A 14509-nucleotide genomic window follows, 5' to 3' on the forward strand; every position below is an offset into this window, starting at 1 on the left:
TTTAGTTCAATCCACATTTTTCCCATACGTGAAGGTGATTATTGTGTGCGTGTGTATTTTTCCCCTTTAGTGGACTTCTAATCCAACCTTACATCTTTACTTTAAGTTGATTAATTTTTGTGTTGAAATACACTTTAAGTTGATCTAATTTGGTTGTGTTTTTAAGTTGTTATCTTTTTTTTTCCTTTGGTTGTTAGATGTAATCCTATTTTATTATAAATATAGTATATAATGATATAATATTATTCTATTACATAGCATGACTTAGATAATTTGGTGTTTACAACTATATCTTTTATTTTGAATATTATTCTCATAATCTTTTATTCTATGAATGTGTTATTCTCTCTCATATACTTTAAAAAAAAAAAAAAAAAAAAAAGAGAAAAAAAGAGAGGTTATTATGCTCTCTCTCTCTCTCTCTCTCTCTCTCTCTCTCTCTCTCTCTATATATATATATATATATATATATATATATATACACACACACATATATTATTTTCAATTCTTTCTTGCAACTCTACTTTAGGTTGATGAATGAGAGATTTGAAACTTAAAAATTTTTGTTGTATCAAAATAAATTACGAAAATATAACGCAATAGTTAGAATTATCGATAAAAAAAAAAAAAACCAAAAATGATATAATTATATATTTGTAAAAATAGAGAGATTGAAATTACTTTTAGAAATTGTTGAATTTTTAGAGAGAACAAATTATTCACAATAAAATTTAGAAATTAAATTATGCATTATATCACATCTCAAAATAACCCATTACATGAGTCAATGACTAGTACTACATTTAAAAGCGGAAGTTGAGAAAAATAAATCCTAAATTATCTCTCGTTATAACAATTGGCGAATCTAATGTTAGTTAAATCTGCAAATAGAATCATTAACACATTTCCAACCCAATGTAACATCTGGCTTCTTCCTCTCTCTCTCTTTTTTTTTTATTTTTTTTTTATTTTTTTATTTTTTTATTTTAGGATTCCTAAAAATGTTGAAAAAATCTCTAATATTCTTACGTTTAGATAAAGAAATCAAATGCCTGGAGGTATTTGAAAGAATGTAGATTCCCTTTTAAAAAGGTTGGTATCCACATTCCCCTATATTTGGAAAAAGTTACTCTTTTTTTTTTTTTTTTTTAACAGATAATTTCACCCATTCCTCCAACCCTTTAACCGATAGAAACAAATTTGAAAAATAGTAATTATAAATTGACAATTTAAATAATTATTGTGCTTACAAATCACATGACATTTTGTAAAAAAATAAATAATCCTTATAAGATTTCCTATAAATAAACTATATATAAGTATTTCATATTCCGAAGACTCTTATTACATTCCTAATCATACCAAACATAGAAATAATTACATTCTTAGGCTTTTAGACTTCAAACATTTCATTTCCCTAAATCTGGATATCTGTGGTAACGCAAATTCTCCCAAACTAAACGCCAACTTCCTGAAAAGTGATGGAAGACAATCCTTCACAAGACGTCTTTAATTAAAAGTCAATCCATCCATAGTTCCCATTGTGAATATTTCATAATTTATTCAGATAGTTTATTAGTTTTGATGAAAGCATAACCCTCAACTTGCAATTTCTCGCTCATCTACCCCTGCAACAATCACCACCATCCACCACAACAAGCATTTTATGGTCTGCCCACATCACAATAATACTTAAGCCACTACCATTCTTACCAATGACCGTTTATTATCTCCACCACCATTAATTTGCACATATGGAAATCCTTAGATTTCTAATATAACAGGGGCTGTTAAAATTAACCTCTTTCTAATATATATATAAATGACGTAGAACCTCACTAAGGCAGGGCACTCCCTTAGGAGTGAACCATAGATATATGACTCCCCCCGTCAGAAATTCTCCAATTGTCTATGCCCATTAATAGTATGAGGTGGTTGACCTATAATTTTGTTGGATTAGACCCTGAATCACACACAAAAGACACGATGTAAATGGACCAAGTTCAAATAAGTCAATAAAATCCAGCATTTCCCGGACCATAATCCAGAATCTTTGATGAGACACCATGGAGTTGTCTTCAACACCTTGGTTATTTGAGAATATCAAAACAATGGTGTCTAGTCTAATACAAGATACAAATAGCACAAAGTATGCAGCTGCAGATATGATGATTGCCTCTATGCTTCATGAAGAACAAGAATCCAACCCATTGGAATGGTGATAGTGAAGTTCCATGCGTCAGTCATGGAGAGTTCCCAAAATATCCTCATCTCTATACAGATGATATCTGGAATAAAGTCCAAGAAACATATGTTATGAGTACAGCAATTATTCCATGGTGACGAGAGAAATAAAAGGTGAATATGTTTGTGACAAATATAAGTGTTTGGAGGAAGTGTCATATGGATTGCTGTGTCAGTATCAACATAAAATGATTAATAAACCATTCCAAATATATATGTGGAAATACAAAGGAAGCACAAATATTTCAACAGATATACCATCACCGTGTATCATTTCTAGAAGCATAATTACTAAACATGATCAAGATTACACACAAAGCAATGGAAACTGAGGAAGGATTATAAAACTAGAAATTTGAAAATGAGTTTACTGCTTGATACCAACATAGCTTCAATATCAAATCAATGCTATAGAACTTATGCACAACAACATTGACTTTAAATGAGTAATTCTCTGTAAAATGCAAAAAAATTGCTTTCTAAATTTTGTAAACAGAAGTGCCTCCAGGCCCTCCACTAGTCATGTATATTAAGTATTCAGAATATCTTCAGATAATGCAATGCTCATTCCGTAAGAGCATAATTTAACAAGATTGGAAAGGGAAAGGTCATCTTTACTCATTTATTTTGGTCTAAAGTCAAATCTGTCATAGAACCCATGTTTCCCATCTGTGTGTTGGACAGTATACAAATAAAGTACAAAGGCCTTTTGGAATTACTATGTACAGTTCAACAAATAGTTTGATTTATGGAGAGATGCAACACCATTGGCATGTTATACAAGAGTTTGCAATGTCCAAGATCACCAAAATGCGACCCTTTTTTTTTTCTCTTCTATGTATAAAGTTATGAACAGCATATTAAGTATTATTAACAATATTTTTCTGCAAACATGGTTAATGTCAGTTCCCTAGAAACATTTTCCTGATCTATACCTAATGCAAAACATAGCTGTACAAACATAATTATACCATTTATGTAGCATTCCACTAATGAGAATTTGCCCAGAGTTATAAAAGCAATTTCCGTGTAAACTAGGTTTGGCAGCCATCTAAGAGAAGTCTGAAAGCTATTTTGGTGGTTTGTCTCATCTAGGACGATATACTTGTTCAATGGATATAGAAGGAATTCAAACCACATGTAACAGTATTATGGCCATCACAGAGAAAACAGGCAAAACGCTTTATTGCTTTGGCTACTTTGTCACCAGCTAAACTATATCATGATTTATTTCCTGAGTGTCATTAATGCGTGCCCCTGGAACCACTCAGCTACCACAGCATGCTGAAATCCGTCCGATGGCACTATATTGCCTCTATAGATGAGTTGATTACAAGGCCTAAGTAGACTATGATAAGTTTGACAAAATAAGATTAAAGAATAAAAAGCTTTACAGTGCAAATTAAAGGGTGATCTAATGATTAAATACATCCAATCATAATAAAGTTACCCAAAGATAATACCTTGATGGAAATATAGAATGGCAATAAAATTCTCCTAGTTTTCATGACATCGGCTATTATACATACATACATACATACATATATATATATATATTGCTAAATGAAAAAAGGGAGCTAGCGGGTGAGTTCACTGCTCTTGGCTAACTTGAACTCTTCTCATGAATGGCGTGGGACCATTTGCGCAATTAATGGGGCATACCAACGCTCAAGCTCTCAACCTAGGACTCTCAAGGTGAATAGTTGGAGAGCTTCCTACCACTAAAGCATCTCCATGGGTGTTGACATGGGCTACTATAAAACAAACTCTTTGAAACAAAAACATATGAAAGAAAAAAGACAACTATTAAATATCAAATGAATGGTGACTGTCAAATACAATATTACATCACATTCATAAAATAAGATATGGCCACATGATAAAAGAGGAGTATAGCTTACTCTTTATCAACAAGCTTTACTTCAGTTCCTCCATATTCAGGCAAAAGAACTGTCTCTCCTTCCTTCACACTAACCGGAATAAGCTTCCCATCTCTACTATGAGCTCCTGGGCCCACAGCAACAACTTTTCCAGTGTTCAGCTGAATTATCAAGCAAAAAAGCAATGTAGACCAACAAGAACAATAAGTAACGGTACAAGAAAATATACATGAAAAAGTACTGCTAGAATCAATCTCAACTGATGCTTGCCTTCATTCAAATTACTTCATGTTAAGAGTGGGATCCAACAGTTTTGTAGATTACACAAGTACAACATGTAAACTATGCGAGTAAACTAAGTCTTACAAGTGGTGAAATTTCATTCAATGTGAGCAACTGTCACTATTTTAATTATTGCCATTGCTTCTATTATTCCCAGAATATAATTTAATCTCAGAAAAAAATAAAAGGCTCTTCTAGTGTCTGATCTATCAGAAACTTGATAGAAGAGCAGAAAAACAGGTAAGGCCATTCCAGTATAGATAAGAATTTATCAAACACAGTTGTCAAACATTCCTAAATTCATTTTCAATTCAAGTCCTTAAGTTCTTGTTCTAGATGTAATATGAAATAATCAAATAAATTTTAAAAAGTAGTTGTGCTAGTCCAGGAAAGTATTAAGTTTTTTCAGCTCCTCGGTAGTAAAAGAAATCTACAACTGATTATTAGGATAAATCCATTTCCAGGGCCAAAACATAATAGATATTGAAACAAATAAGAAATTTATTACATACAATTAAAGGAACATGACAAATAAAGAGGTATTTGAGTTAAATGGGAAAATCCCAAATCGAAGCAATTCCAGAAATTCAAACTAAAAAAATAAATGAGTTGGATTACAATGTAAAAGCTCACTTAGAAAGAGTACTGAGATCAAATCCATACCCAGAAGAATCAGAATACAATACACAACTTATATGAACCAAAAAGGCAAAGACACAAACCAATCAGGAAAAGGTAAAAAAGCCAACTCTTTATATATATAATTAAAAAAAAAAAACCCAAAAACCAGAACAATCCCCAGAGTCCAAACCCACATGAAACATTGCAATACAAAGCCAAAGCATGTAACAGAAGGGCACTATACAAGTCATAATCAAAGTACAAAAAAGAAAGGAAAAGAGAGACCCAATTTCATTTTCAAGCAAAAACCACAATACAAATAAGAGAAAAGATGAAACATTCAAAGTTGGAGACTTTTCTTCCCCAAAAAACATTCTCATCAGCCAAAAACAAGAACAATTTTTTTTTAGAAGAAAGAAAGAGATAAAACATTGAGAGTTACTCACCTTGGTGGTTTTCTCTGGAAGCAAGATACCAGAGTTTGTTTTGGAAGGAGGAACAATTTTCTCGATGAGAACACGATTGAGAGATGGGATCAAACGCTTTGCCATTGAAAAAAGATGGGATGAGATTGCTGGCGAGAACCAGAAGAAGAAAGAGAGTGAGTGAAGAACTAGAACTCAAACTAGAACCTTCTCTTTGGGGGCTTTGGCCTTTGGGGTTATGTTTGGAGGGTTTAAGAATGCTCATCTAACATAGTGAAGTTACGCAATTGCCCAATTTTTTTTTTTTCGGTGAAAAATAGAAAATATAAAATGACAAAATTTAGTTATAAAATTTAATAAAATAAATATTGCTATATATTTTGATAATTTAATTGTTAAATTACATGTTTTTTATGTTCTTAATATATATGTCAAATTTTGTGTCAATCGGATATTATTTACTATATGATCTATAAACTTATATTTTATACATAATTTTAATCTACAAAAACTTGTAATTTAAATAATTTATTGATGGCATAGTTATTAATCTTTAATTTTTAAAAAATTTTGCAAGTATGGAGGTTATAAGAAGTAGATGTAATCCAATAGTGGATTTGTCAAAATTCACTTCTAATAAAAAAATATTGAGTAAAGTTGTAATTTAAGGCTACCACCAATTTTATAGCTAAATTTTGTCCAATTTAAAATATGTTATCTTCTTTTTTATGACTAAATTTTCTTAGATTTAAAATTATTTTAATTTTGTATCCCAAAGTTTAAAAATTAGTCAATTTAATTTTTCAGATTAAAAATAGTATAAATTTTAAAACGTATTCAATTTTCAAATTATTTTTGAGATTGTCTTAAAAGTTGAATATATCTCAAGATGAATTTTACAGCATGCACCACATGAGCTAGTAAAAGAAAAAAATGTTTTTTTAGATATTGTAAAAAATGTTTCTCAAAAAAAATTAATAATAATGTTTCAGATAATAAAGAAAAAAAAAAGTGAAACTTAGGAATAGTTTTTTAGATATTGTAATTTTAGGTTATTCAATTAAACTCAAGTCGGTTTCAAAAAAAAAAAAAAAAAAAACTCAAGTCAACTATTTAGTGTCATAAACTATAATTATATACAAGGAAGTGTATCAAACTATCAATAAATAATAAGCTACAATTTTTCTTTTTTTCTTTTTTTCTTTTTTTCCTGATAGGAGATAATAACCTAGATTCGAGTGTTGCATTGACCCTATAAATCACATAGTTTTCAATATTAAAAGAAAAAAAAAAAAAATAAAGATGTATTTTTTCTTTTCAAATTTAAGTTGACTAAGTGTGTAATTTGGTATTGAGTCATGGGTTTCATAATTGTCATTTTTCCCTTTATTTTTGGAGGAGTAGTATATTTACAACATTTTCACAATAAATCATAAATGGTGAGTTGTTATTGGTTCTAATTTGAACCTACTATATGAATTACTTTTTTGCCTATCAATAACAGTCAGTAACCACCTGTTATTTAAGATTTATTGTGAAAGTGTTGTAAAAATGTAATAGACATAGCATTTCTCTTGTTCATGACTACGAAATCTGTGAAAAGAGGATGTTGAGACTTGAGAGTGTAATGAAAGAGTTTATGCAAATTGTAAAATATGAATTTCCATCCCTCCTATATGCATACTTAGAGCACTTGCATCAGTAAGTGCAAAATAGTGCAAAATAGAAAAAGTGTTGGGATATGCACATTTTGACCAAAAAAACACTCACATTAGTGGATGTAAAATTGTGCATAAATGCACAAATGCTACAGTAACCGTGTATATGTAGCTCATGCATTTAATATTTTGGTATTTTTTTTTGGGTAGTGTTGGGTCTGTGAGAGAGAGGGGTTATGAGTGAGGAAATAATAAAAAATTGTAAAAGAATGAATATTTTATTGAATAAATGTGTAGAATAGATAGACTAATGTGGGTATTTTGTAAAAATGGGTGTGTAAAATAGAAAAAAGTAGTTTTTTTTTTTTTTTTTTTTTTTTTTTTTTTTTTTTTTTAAAAAAAATAGACAGAAAGTTTGCAATGACTGATGCAGTTGCTCTTTATGTACACTTGTTATTATTTTGAAATAAAGTTAAAACGACTAGGTAATGATAAAATATATTATGTCTATTTGTCTTATAGTAGTATTGTCAATTTTTTTTTAAAGTAAGACCTCTCAACTAGAAAAAAAGAAAAGAAAAAAAAGGACATTTTCTATTGGCCAATAAAATGGATTTTCTATTGGTTTTACAATGTAACAATTTTAATTAAGCTCAAAAATTTAATAAATAAAAATTATTCTTAAAATTATTATATTTTTTCGAAGGTTGAGCATTCTATTAATATGTTTTACTGTGTTAGCGGTCGTTTAAGGGTGTCAAAATTTTAATCTCTCAAAAATTGTACTCATCCTGTCTTTTAGTAGTTTTTGTTTTTTGGGCTAAAAATCTCAAAGTAGTCAGACTCTTAATAATATGTTGCTAAATTATGTTCTCAACGTTCACCAAGTTTTACTTTTCCCTCACCATGAATGGTAATCTTTTTCTGGGTTGTTTGGTTCATCTTTCTGTTGGAAACCACCTTATAACTATTACTAGGGTTTTGATTTTTTGTCGTTAAAACTAAGTAAATGGGGGTTAGAACTGTTAAGTTTAGTACTTTAACCATACCTTTCAATCTAACACACTTATATTAAAGGTATCAAAATCAATTGTTATGGTTTGTTTAATTATTTTTATATTCCTATCTTATAGCCTTGCTGTTATGTAACACTCTTTACATTGTTGCAACAAACATCAGCACTGAACCACGAGTTGTGTTTTGTTTCTTGTTGAGGATATACATATATAGAATGATGATAGGCCAATTACCAAAGGACCAAACTGATTGTTGTTAAGAAAACTACAAACTTGACAACACCATCGTCTCCCTTATCATCCTATGAAAACTACTTTCTAGTAACTACTTAATGAATTGGAAAACATCAATTAGCTAATTGCATAAACTAACTAGTCCTCCATTTGGTTTATTTATATATAGCTCATTTCTTCCAATATGTACCCAGAACCCACTTATTAATTTAAATTATAAATCCCATAAACAAATTAAACCCCTCTCTCTTGGCCATTATCATAGCATTAGAGGCATAATGGCTGAGTTGCAGAGCTGTGGTTTGGCTCGTCATTTGGTGACCGGTAGGTGGACCTCGGTTTTTGCCTCGTTTCTGATCATGGCTGGTGCAGGTGCAACTTACCTTTTTGCAGTCTATTCCAGTGACATCAAGAAGAACCTTGGATACAACCAAACCATGCTGAACACAATGAGTTCTTGTAAGGATATTGGTGCTAGTGTAGGGATTGTGTCAGGGCTTATTGCTGAGATTACCCCCACCTGGTTTATACTCCTCCTTGGCTCATTGACCAACTTTGTAGGCTACTTTATGATATGGTTGGCTGTGACAGGCAGGATTGCAAAGCCACAATTTTGGCAAATGTGTTTCTACATTTTCATTGCAGCCAATTCTCAGAATTTTGCAAACACAGGTTCTCTAGTCACCTGTGTCAAGAATTTTCCTGAGAGTCGATCTATTATGTTGGGTCTGTTGAAAGGGTACGTGGGGCTTAGTGGCTCATTACTTACACAAATGTACTTAGCCATATATGGTGATGATTCTACCTCATTGATCCTATTCATAGGCTGGCTGCCTGCAATTATATCGTTACTGTTTTTGTATACCATTCGTGAAAAAGAGGTGAAGGTGAAGCAATCAAATGAGGTGAATGTTTTTTATCATTTCCTCTATCTCTCAGCAGCACTAGCTGTGTTCTTGATGGCAATGACTCTGACCCAACAACGTGTTAACTTTTCGGCAACAGCCTATATGGCGAGTGCCATAGTTGCTTGCGTTTTTGTGTTCCTTCCTGGCGTGGTGGCCATAAGGCAAGAGGTGTTACTGTGGAGGCAAATAAGAGAGCACCCAAATGACATAATTATTGAGAAATTACAACTGGATGAGCTCCAACAAAACCCTTCTAAGAAAGGAGAAGAGCCTAAAAAGTCTTTCTTTGCTGATGTATTTAACAAGCCATCCAGAGGGGAAGACTATAGCATCTTACAAGCAATATTCAGCATTGACATGTTGATTATATTTATTGCCACACTCGTTGGACTTGGATCATGCTTAACAGCCATTGACAATCTAGGACAAATTGGAGAGGCCCTTTTATATGAGCCAAAAACCGTGAAGACCTTTGTATCAATGATTAGCATTTGGAATTACTCAGGCAGAGTCTTCTCTGGGTTCATATCAGAAATCTTACTCATGAAATATAAGGTTCCACGTCCAGTTCTTTTGTCAGCTGTGCTTTTCCTCTTAAGCATTGGACTCGCTATGATCGCTTTTCCCTTCCCTGGTTCAATCTATGTGGCATCTTTGATCATCGGTTTCACATTTGGTGCACAATTACCATTGGTTTTTGCTATCATTTCTGAGATCTTTGGGCTCAAGCACTACTCCACGTTGTTCAATTGTGGACAAATGGCAAGTCCAATTGGGTCATTTCTATTCAATAAAGAGCTCACTGGAAGGTTATATGACAGAGAGGCAAAGAAGATGCCTGGATTGGGGGGCGAAAAAAATAAGGTTTGCAAAGGGGTTCAGTGTTTTAACATATCTTTTAAAGTTATGGCTCTTGCAACATTAATTGCAGCCTTCATTTCGGTGATTTTGGTGGCGAGAACTAAGGAGTTCTACAAAGGTGACCTTTACAAGAGGTATAGAGGTGAGACGTACATCAGTATTGAAGAAGAGGAAAAGAAGAAAGACACAACAGCTGCTGCTAAGTGAAAAGTTTTGTGGGATTGTGGTGGTGAAAAATGTGGCATGTACCAGAACCTACAACGTTCTTGCAAAACCTTTGAAGATCCTCTTCATTTCAAGTCCTCTCTATTTAATTAGTTCATTTCTAGGATGGTTTATTTGATCTTTTTTTTTTTTTTTTTTTTTTAAAATTTTTTTTTTGGTTCTTGTTTTTAGCTCTGTTGTGAACGCAAAAAATGAAAATGCATATCAAACACTTCAAATTTCAATTTCATGCTGCATTATGAAATGACTCAAAGCTTAGAAGACATTTTTTATAGGGTATTTTCTAAAATAAAGCTCATTAGTAATTAAATATGAAACTGATATGGAGATTAAAGACAATAGTTATAATAAATAGCATAAGAAAAAATAGTTATAATAAATAACAATGTTTGATCACTGGAATCTAAATTCAGGAATATATAACACGAATCACATGTGGTTACAATAACAGAGATGTTAGCATTCTCTTCAATTCCTACAGTGATGATTGTACATTTGGCCCCGTTCTTGCTTTTCCAGGTCAAAATTGTTCAAGCATAAGGATAACATGACAATTAATATATAAATGCAATGTCAACCATATAATAAATAAATTTAATTATTTTGTTTATTTTTAAAATATAACATGTCAAGGGTAAAACTTAGGTATACTATCTTAAGTGTAGTAAAACAGGTTCCTCAATTAAATTCAAAGATGTGACCATATTGAGTGTATGTGGATTTAATTGAGGAACCTAATGAATTGCGCCCATAGTTGTCAGTATCGTACGATACGCGATACGTATCGTACGATACGTATCGAATCGTGTGTAAAAAGTTTCGTATCGTATCGGCGTATCGTAAGTGTTCATGAATCGTACGATACAGTGTGTGTATCGTATGAATCGTATCGTATTGTAAAATTGTACGTATCGTACGATACATAAACAAATGCTTTAAAATGAGATTTTTTATTAAAATTTATACTTTTATTTGAATCTAATAAGTTGTTAGACTTGTTTTTAACACAAAATTATTAGTTTACTTAATTTAGCTTACTAAAATAACATATTCATAAGTTTTTTCCCCTCTCCTACAATTGCACTACAAAGTACATACTTACCTTTCATTTTAATATTTTAAAATTTATTTTAAATTATTTTATTTTATTTTTATCGTTATTGTTTTAAGTCCAAGAAACTAGAATGCCAAAATTATTATTTTTTTTTTATTTTTTATTTTTTATTTATAGAAATGGAAAGAACAAGAAGAGATAGTAAATGTTAATAACGAATGACAATGTAGAAAATTTTAATGAAGAAATAAATTTGTAAAATTATAAATATGATGATAGCGTTGACTTAGATGGGGTTGATTATGCAATTTGATGAAGATGATGAAAATAAATTATTGTTTTTGAGTCATTTGTAATATATTATCACTTTTGAATTTAAGTAATTTTAATGTGAATGTTATGAACACATGCTAGTTTGATTTATTTAGTTAGTTTGTTAAATATTATTACATAAGGGATGAATAAATTAGTCATTAGTTGAATATATTTAAAATTTATAATGAATATATCCTTTATATATGTATATTTATAATTCTTATAAATTTTATTAAGTGTTTGTGTATCTTACGATACACGATACGAAAAAATTAAAAATCGATTCACGATACGATTCACGGTTTGACAACTATGATTGTGCCTAGTTTAACCTCCAGACAACTTATTCCCCTTGTTCATTGAATTTAAGACATGTAATACCGCATTCGCACAGTGCCTGCTAATGGACCAAATAGAGACTTAAGTCATCTCCAAACTTGGCAATAACTAGAGCCAACTACAGGCTTCTATATAATATGTGTGGGAAACAAGTGATTAGCCATGTCACCGCTCCTAAGACAAAGAGTTGCATGGACCAGACGATCAATGGCAACCATCAACCAAGAGACCAAAAACCTGCCTAACGCCTTGGAGAGGCAAATGCAAACCCTCGCCATGGCAGTTGAATGAGTCATCCAACAGACATGCTGGAGGGATCGGGGTAGTCCTACAATCTTTTGAAGAGAACGTCATAAAGTGTGCCATCCGACTCCAGTTCCCGACGGCCAATAATGAAGCTAAGTACGAAGGTGTACTAACGGGACTCGACTTAGCCAAAGCAGTCAAGGCCTCATCAGTCGTCATCCATAGTGACTCCCAAGTTGCTATCAGGCATATCAACGAAGACTATGAAACCAAAGGAGAGCAAGTGAAGTACCTTAGCCTTGTCAAGAGACACACAATTTCTCTAAAGCTCATACTCTCTAGCAATGTTGGAGCTCTTTTCTGACTTAACTTTCGGAGGGTCTTTGGTCGGTATCCCACTGGTGCCCTTTGATTGGTTCTTCTCTTTTGTTCTTCAGGTACACCCATTGACACGTGTGTGGACGATCAACTCATTGACGATTTTTGTGCATCATCAATATGTATGCATTCCCATCATGAACTTACAAAGATCACTTAAACTGATCTTCACAGACGCAAAATAGACAATCATGTAGGGTTGATAGTTAATGAAAATGATAAAGAGATATTGGCTGAAATTTGTTGCCAAATCAATCAAATTGAGAGTGAACTTGGTTGTGAAAAACATTTTCTTTCTTTCTTTAGAATCTGACAAATATTTGGTTATTTGGGGGAGGGTTTAACATAACATTCAATATCTAGCAAATAAAAACAATGGCTTAAAATAACATATATAGTAGGAAGAAATATTTTGGAGAAAAAAAAATGGTGTAATATACTTGGACTTACACCTATAGAATTATTTATGCTTATTATGTTTTGGCGTAAATACACTTTTGGTCCCTACATTTTGGGCCATTTCTCGATTTGGTCCTTAAATTGATTTTGCTCCTATGTCGGTCCCTGATTTTTCAAAATCGTTTTTAAAATCGTTCCTACCGTTAACTTGGTTACGGAAGAAACTGACATGGCAAACGGAAGTGCCAGGTGTCAAAGTCAATTAATAAAATAATAATAAAATATTTTATTTAATATTTTTTAAATGCCATGTCAGTATTTTTTAAATTAAAAAATGCCACGTCAGTTTAATTAAAAAATAAAAATAATTTATATTTTTCATTTCAATTTAATTCAAACTAAATTAAAAAAAAAAAAAACAAACTTTTAAATCTGATTTTATTATTATTATTATTATTATTATTATTGCTTTCATTATTTTTTAGCTAAGAACACAAGAATGTTCTTCCTGAATCCAAGAACAATCAAACCCAGAGCAAGAGCACAATCAAACCCAGAACAATGCAAAATTTCATACAAAATCCCTATCCTCCACCGACACCTCTAGAACATGAAAAATTCATCAAACCCAAACCAACATGAGAAAACCAACCCAGAAAAATCATCAAACCTCCAACCCAGAACTTCATCAAACAACACCCCGATCCAAAAAACAACAAATAATCCGCCATCAACAACACCAAATCTGCCGTCAACAAACCCAAATCCACCGTCAACTTGCCATCAACAACACTAAATCCACCTGGTCGAAGCCCAGTCCGAGTCACGATTAACTAAACAGTACAAAAACGACTACCGATCTCCACCCCGATCAAACCCAGAAAAAACCGGCCTTCTCCAACAAAAACGACCACCTCGACCACCGATCTCCACCCACCCTGAACAAACCCAGAAAAACCCAACCCTCTCCAACAAAAATGACCACCCGGACCACCGATCTCCACCCCGACCAAACCCAGAAAAACCTAGCCCTCTCCAACCAAACCCAACCATCTCCATCTCCATCTCCATCTCCAACCAAACCCATAATCCAAGACCCATGGATTACTGATCTCCACCCTAACCACACCGATCTCCACCTCGATCACTAATCTCTACCTCCATTACCAACCACCCCACGAAAAACTAGAAAAACCCAAAGATTAGAGAGTCAGGTTTAGAGAGAGAGAGAGAGAGGGATTGAAAGCTTGAACAAAGAAAGATACAAACACATATTTATTAAGTTATTTTTATTTTGACTTTTCTTTTTTTGGTTTATCTTAAAAAGAAAGAAGAAAATGAAATAGATACAAACACAAACACAGACACGCCAGCCTAGAATGAGTAGAGGTGTTAACTTAATGTTTGTTTCTTAAGAAAGTTCA

General features: G+C 32.3%; 2 protein-coding genes across 2 annotated transcripts; one reads left to right on the forward strand and one right to left on the reverse strand.

Annotated features, from left to right (window-relative positions):
- Positions 1-1989: 1989 nt before the first annotated feature.
- On the reverse strand, positions 1990-5688 carry LOC126723625 (10 kDa chaperonin, mitochondrial-like). Its single transcript, XM_050427218.1, has 3 exons — positions 5474-5688; positions 4146-4285; positions 1990-2288 (listed from the first exon to the last, which is right to left on the reverse strand). Exons 1-3 carry the CDS (start codon positions 5576-5578, stop codon positions 2240-2242), a joined length of 294 nt encoding a protein of 97 aa, XP_050283175.1. The 5' UTR covers positions 5579-5688; the 3' UTR covers positions 1990-2239.
- Positions 5689-8638: 2950 nt separating this feature from the next.
- LOC126725184 (protein NUCLEAR FUSION DEFECTIVE 4-like) lies at positions 8639-10336 on the forward strand. Its single transcript, XM_050429770.1, has one exon. It carries the CDS (start codon positions 8639-8641, stop codon positions 10334-10336), a length of 1698 nt encoding a protein of 565 aa, XP_050285727.1.
- Positions 10337-14509: the final 4173 nt, after the last annotated feature.

This window comes from Quercus robur, chromosome 1, assembly GCF_932294415.1.
Source record: "Quercus robur chromosome 1, dhQueRobu3.1, whole genome shotgun sequence".
Classification (NCBI taxonomy): Eukaryota; Viridiplantae; Streptophyta; class Magnoliopsida; order Fagales; family Fagaceae; genus Quercus; species Quercus robur.

Excerpts from the sequence above, each read along its gene's own strand:
- LOC126725184 (XM_050429770.1), top strand. The coding sequence starts at position 8,639 with ATGGCTGAGTTGCAGAGCTGTGGTTTGGCTCGTCATTTGGTGACCGGT.
- LOC126723625 (XM_050427218.1), bottom strand. The coding sequence starts at position 5,578 with ATGGCAAAGCGTTTGATCCCATCTCTCAATCGTGTTCTCATCGAGAAA. Across the intron at positions 4,286-5,473 it reads TTCCAGAGAAAACCACCAAG|CTGAACACTGGAAAAGTTGT; the intron begins GTGAGTAACTCT and ends TTGATAATTCAG. Across the intron at positions 2,289-4,145 it reads GTAAAGCTTGTTGATAAAGA|ATATCATCTGTATAGAGATG; the intron begins GTAAGCTATACT and ends ACTTTATTCCAG.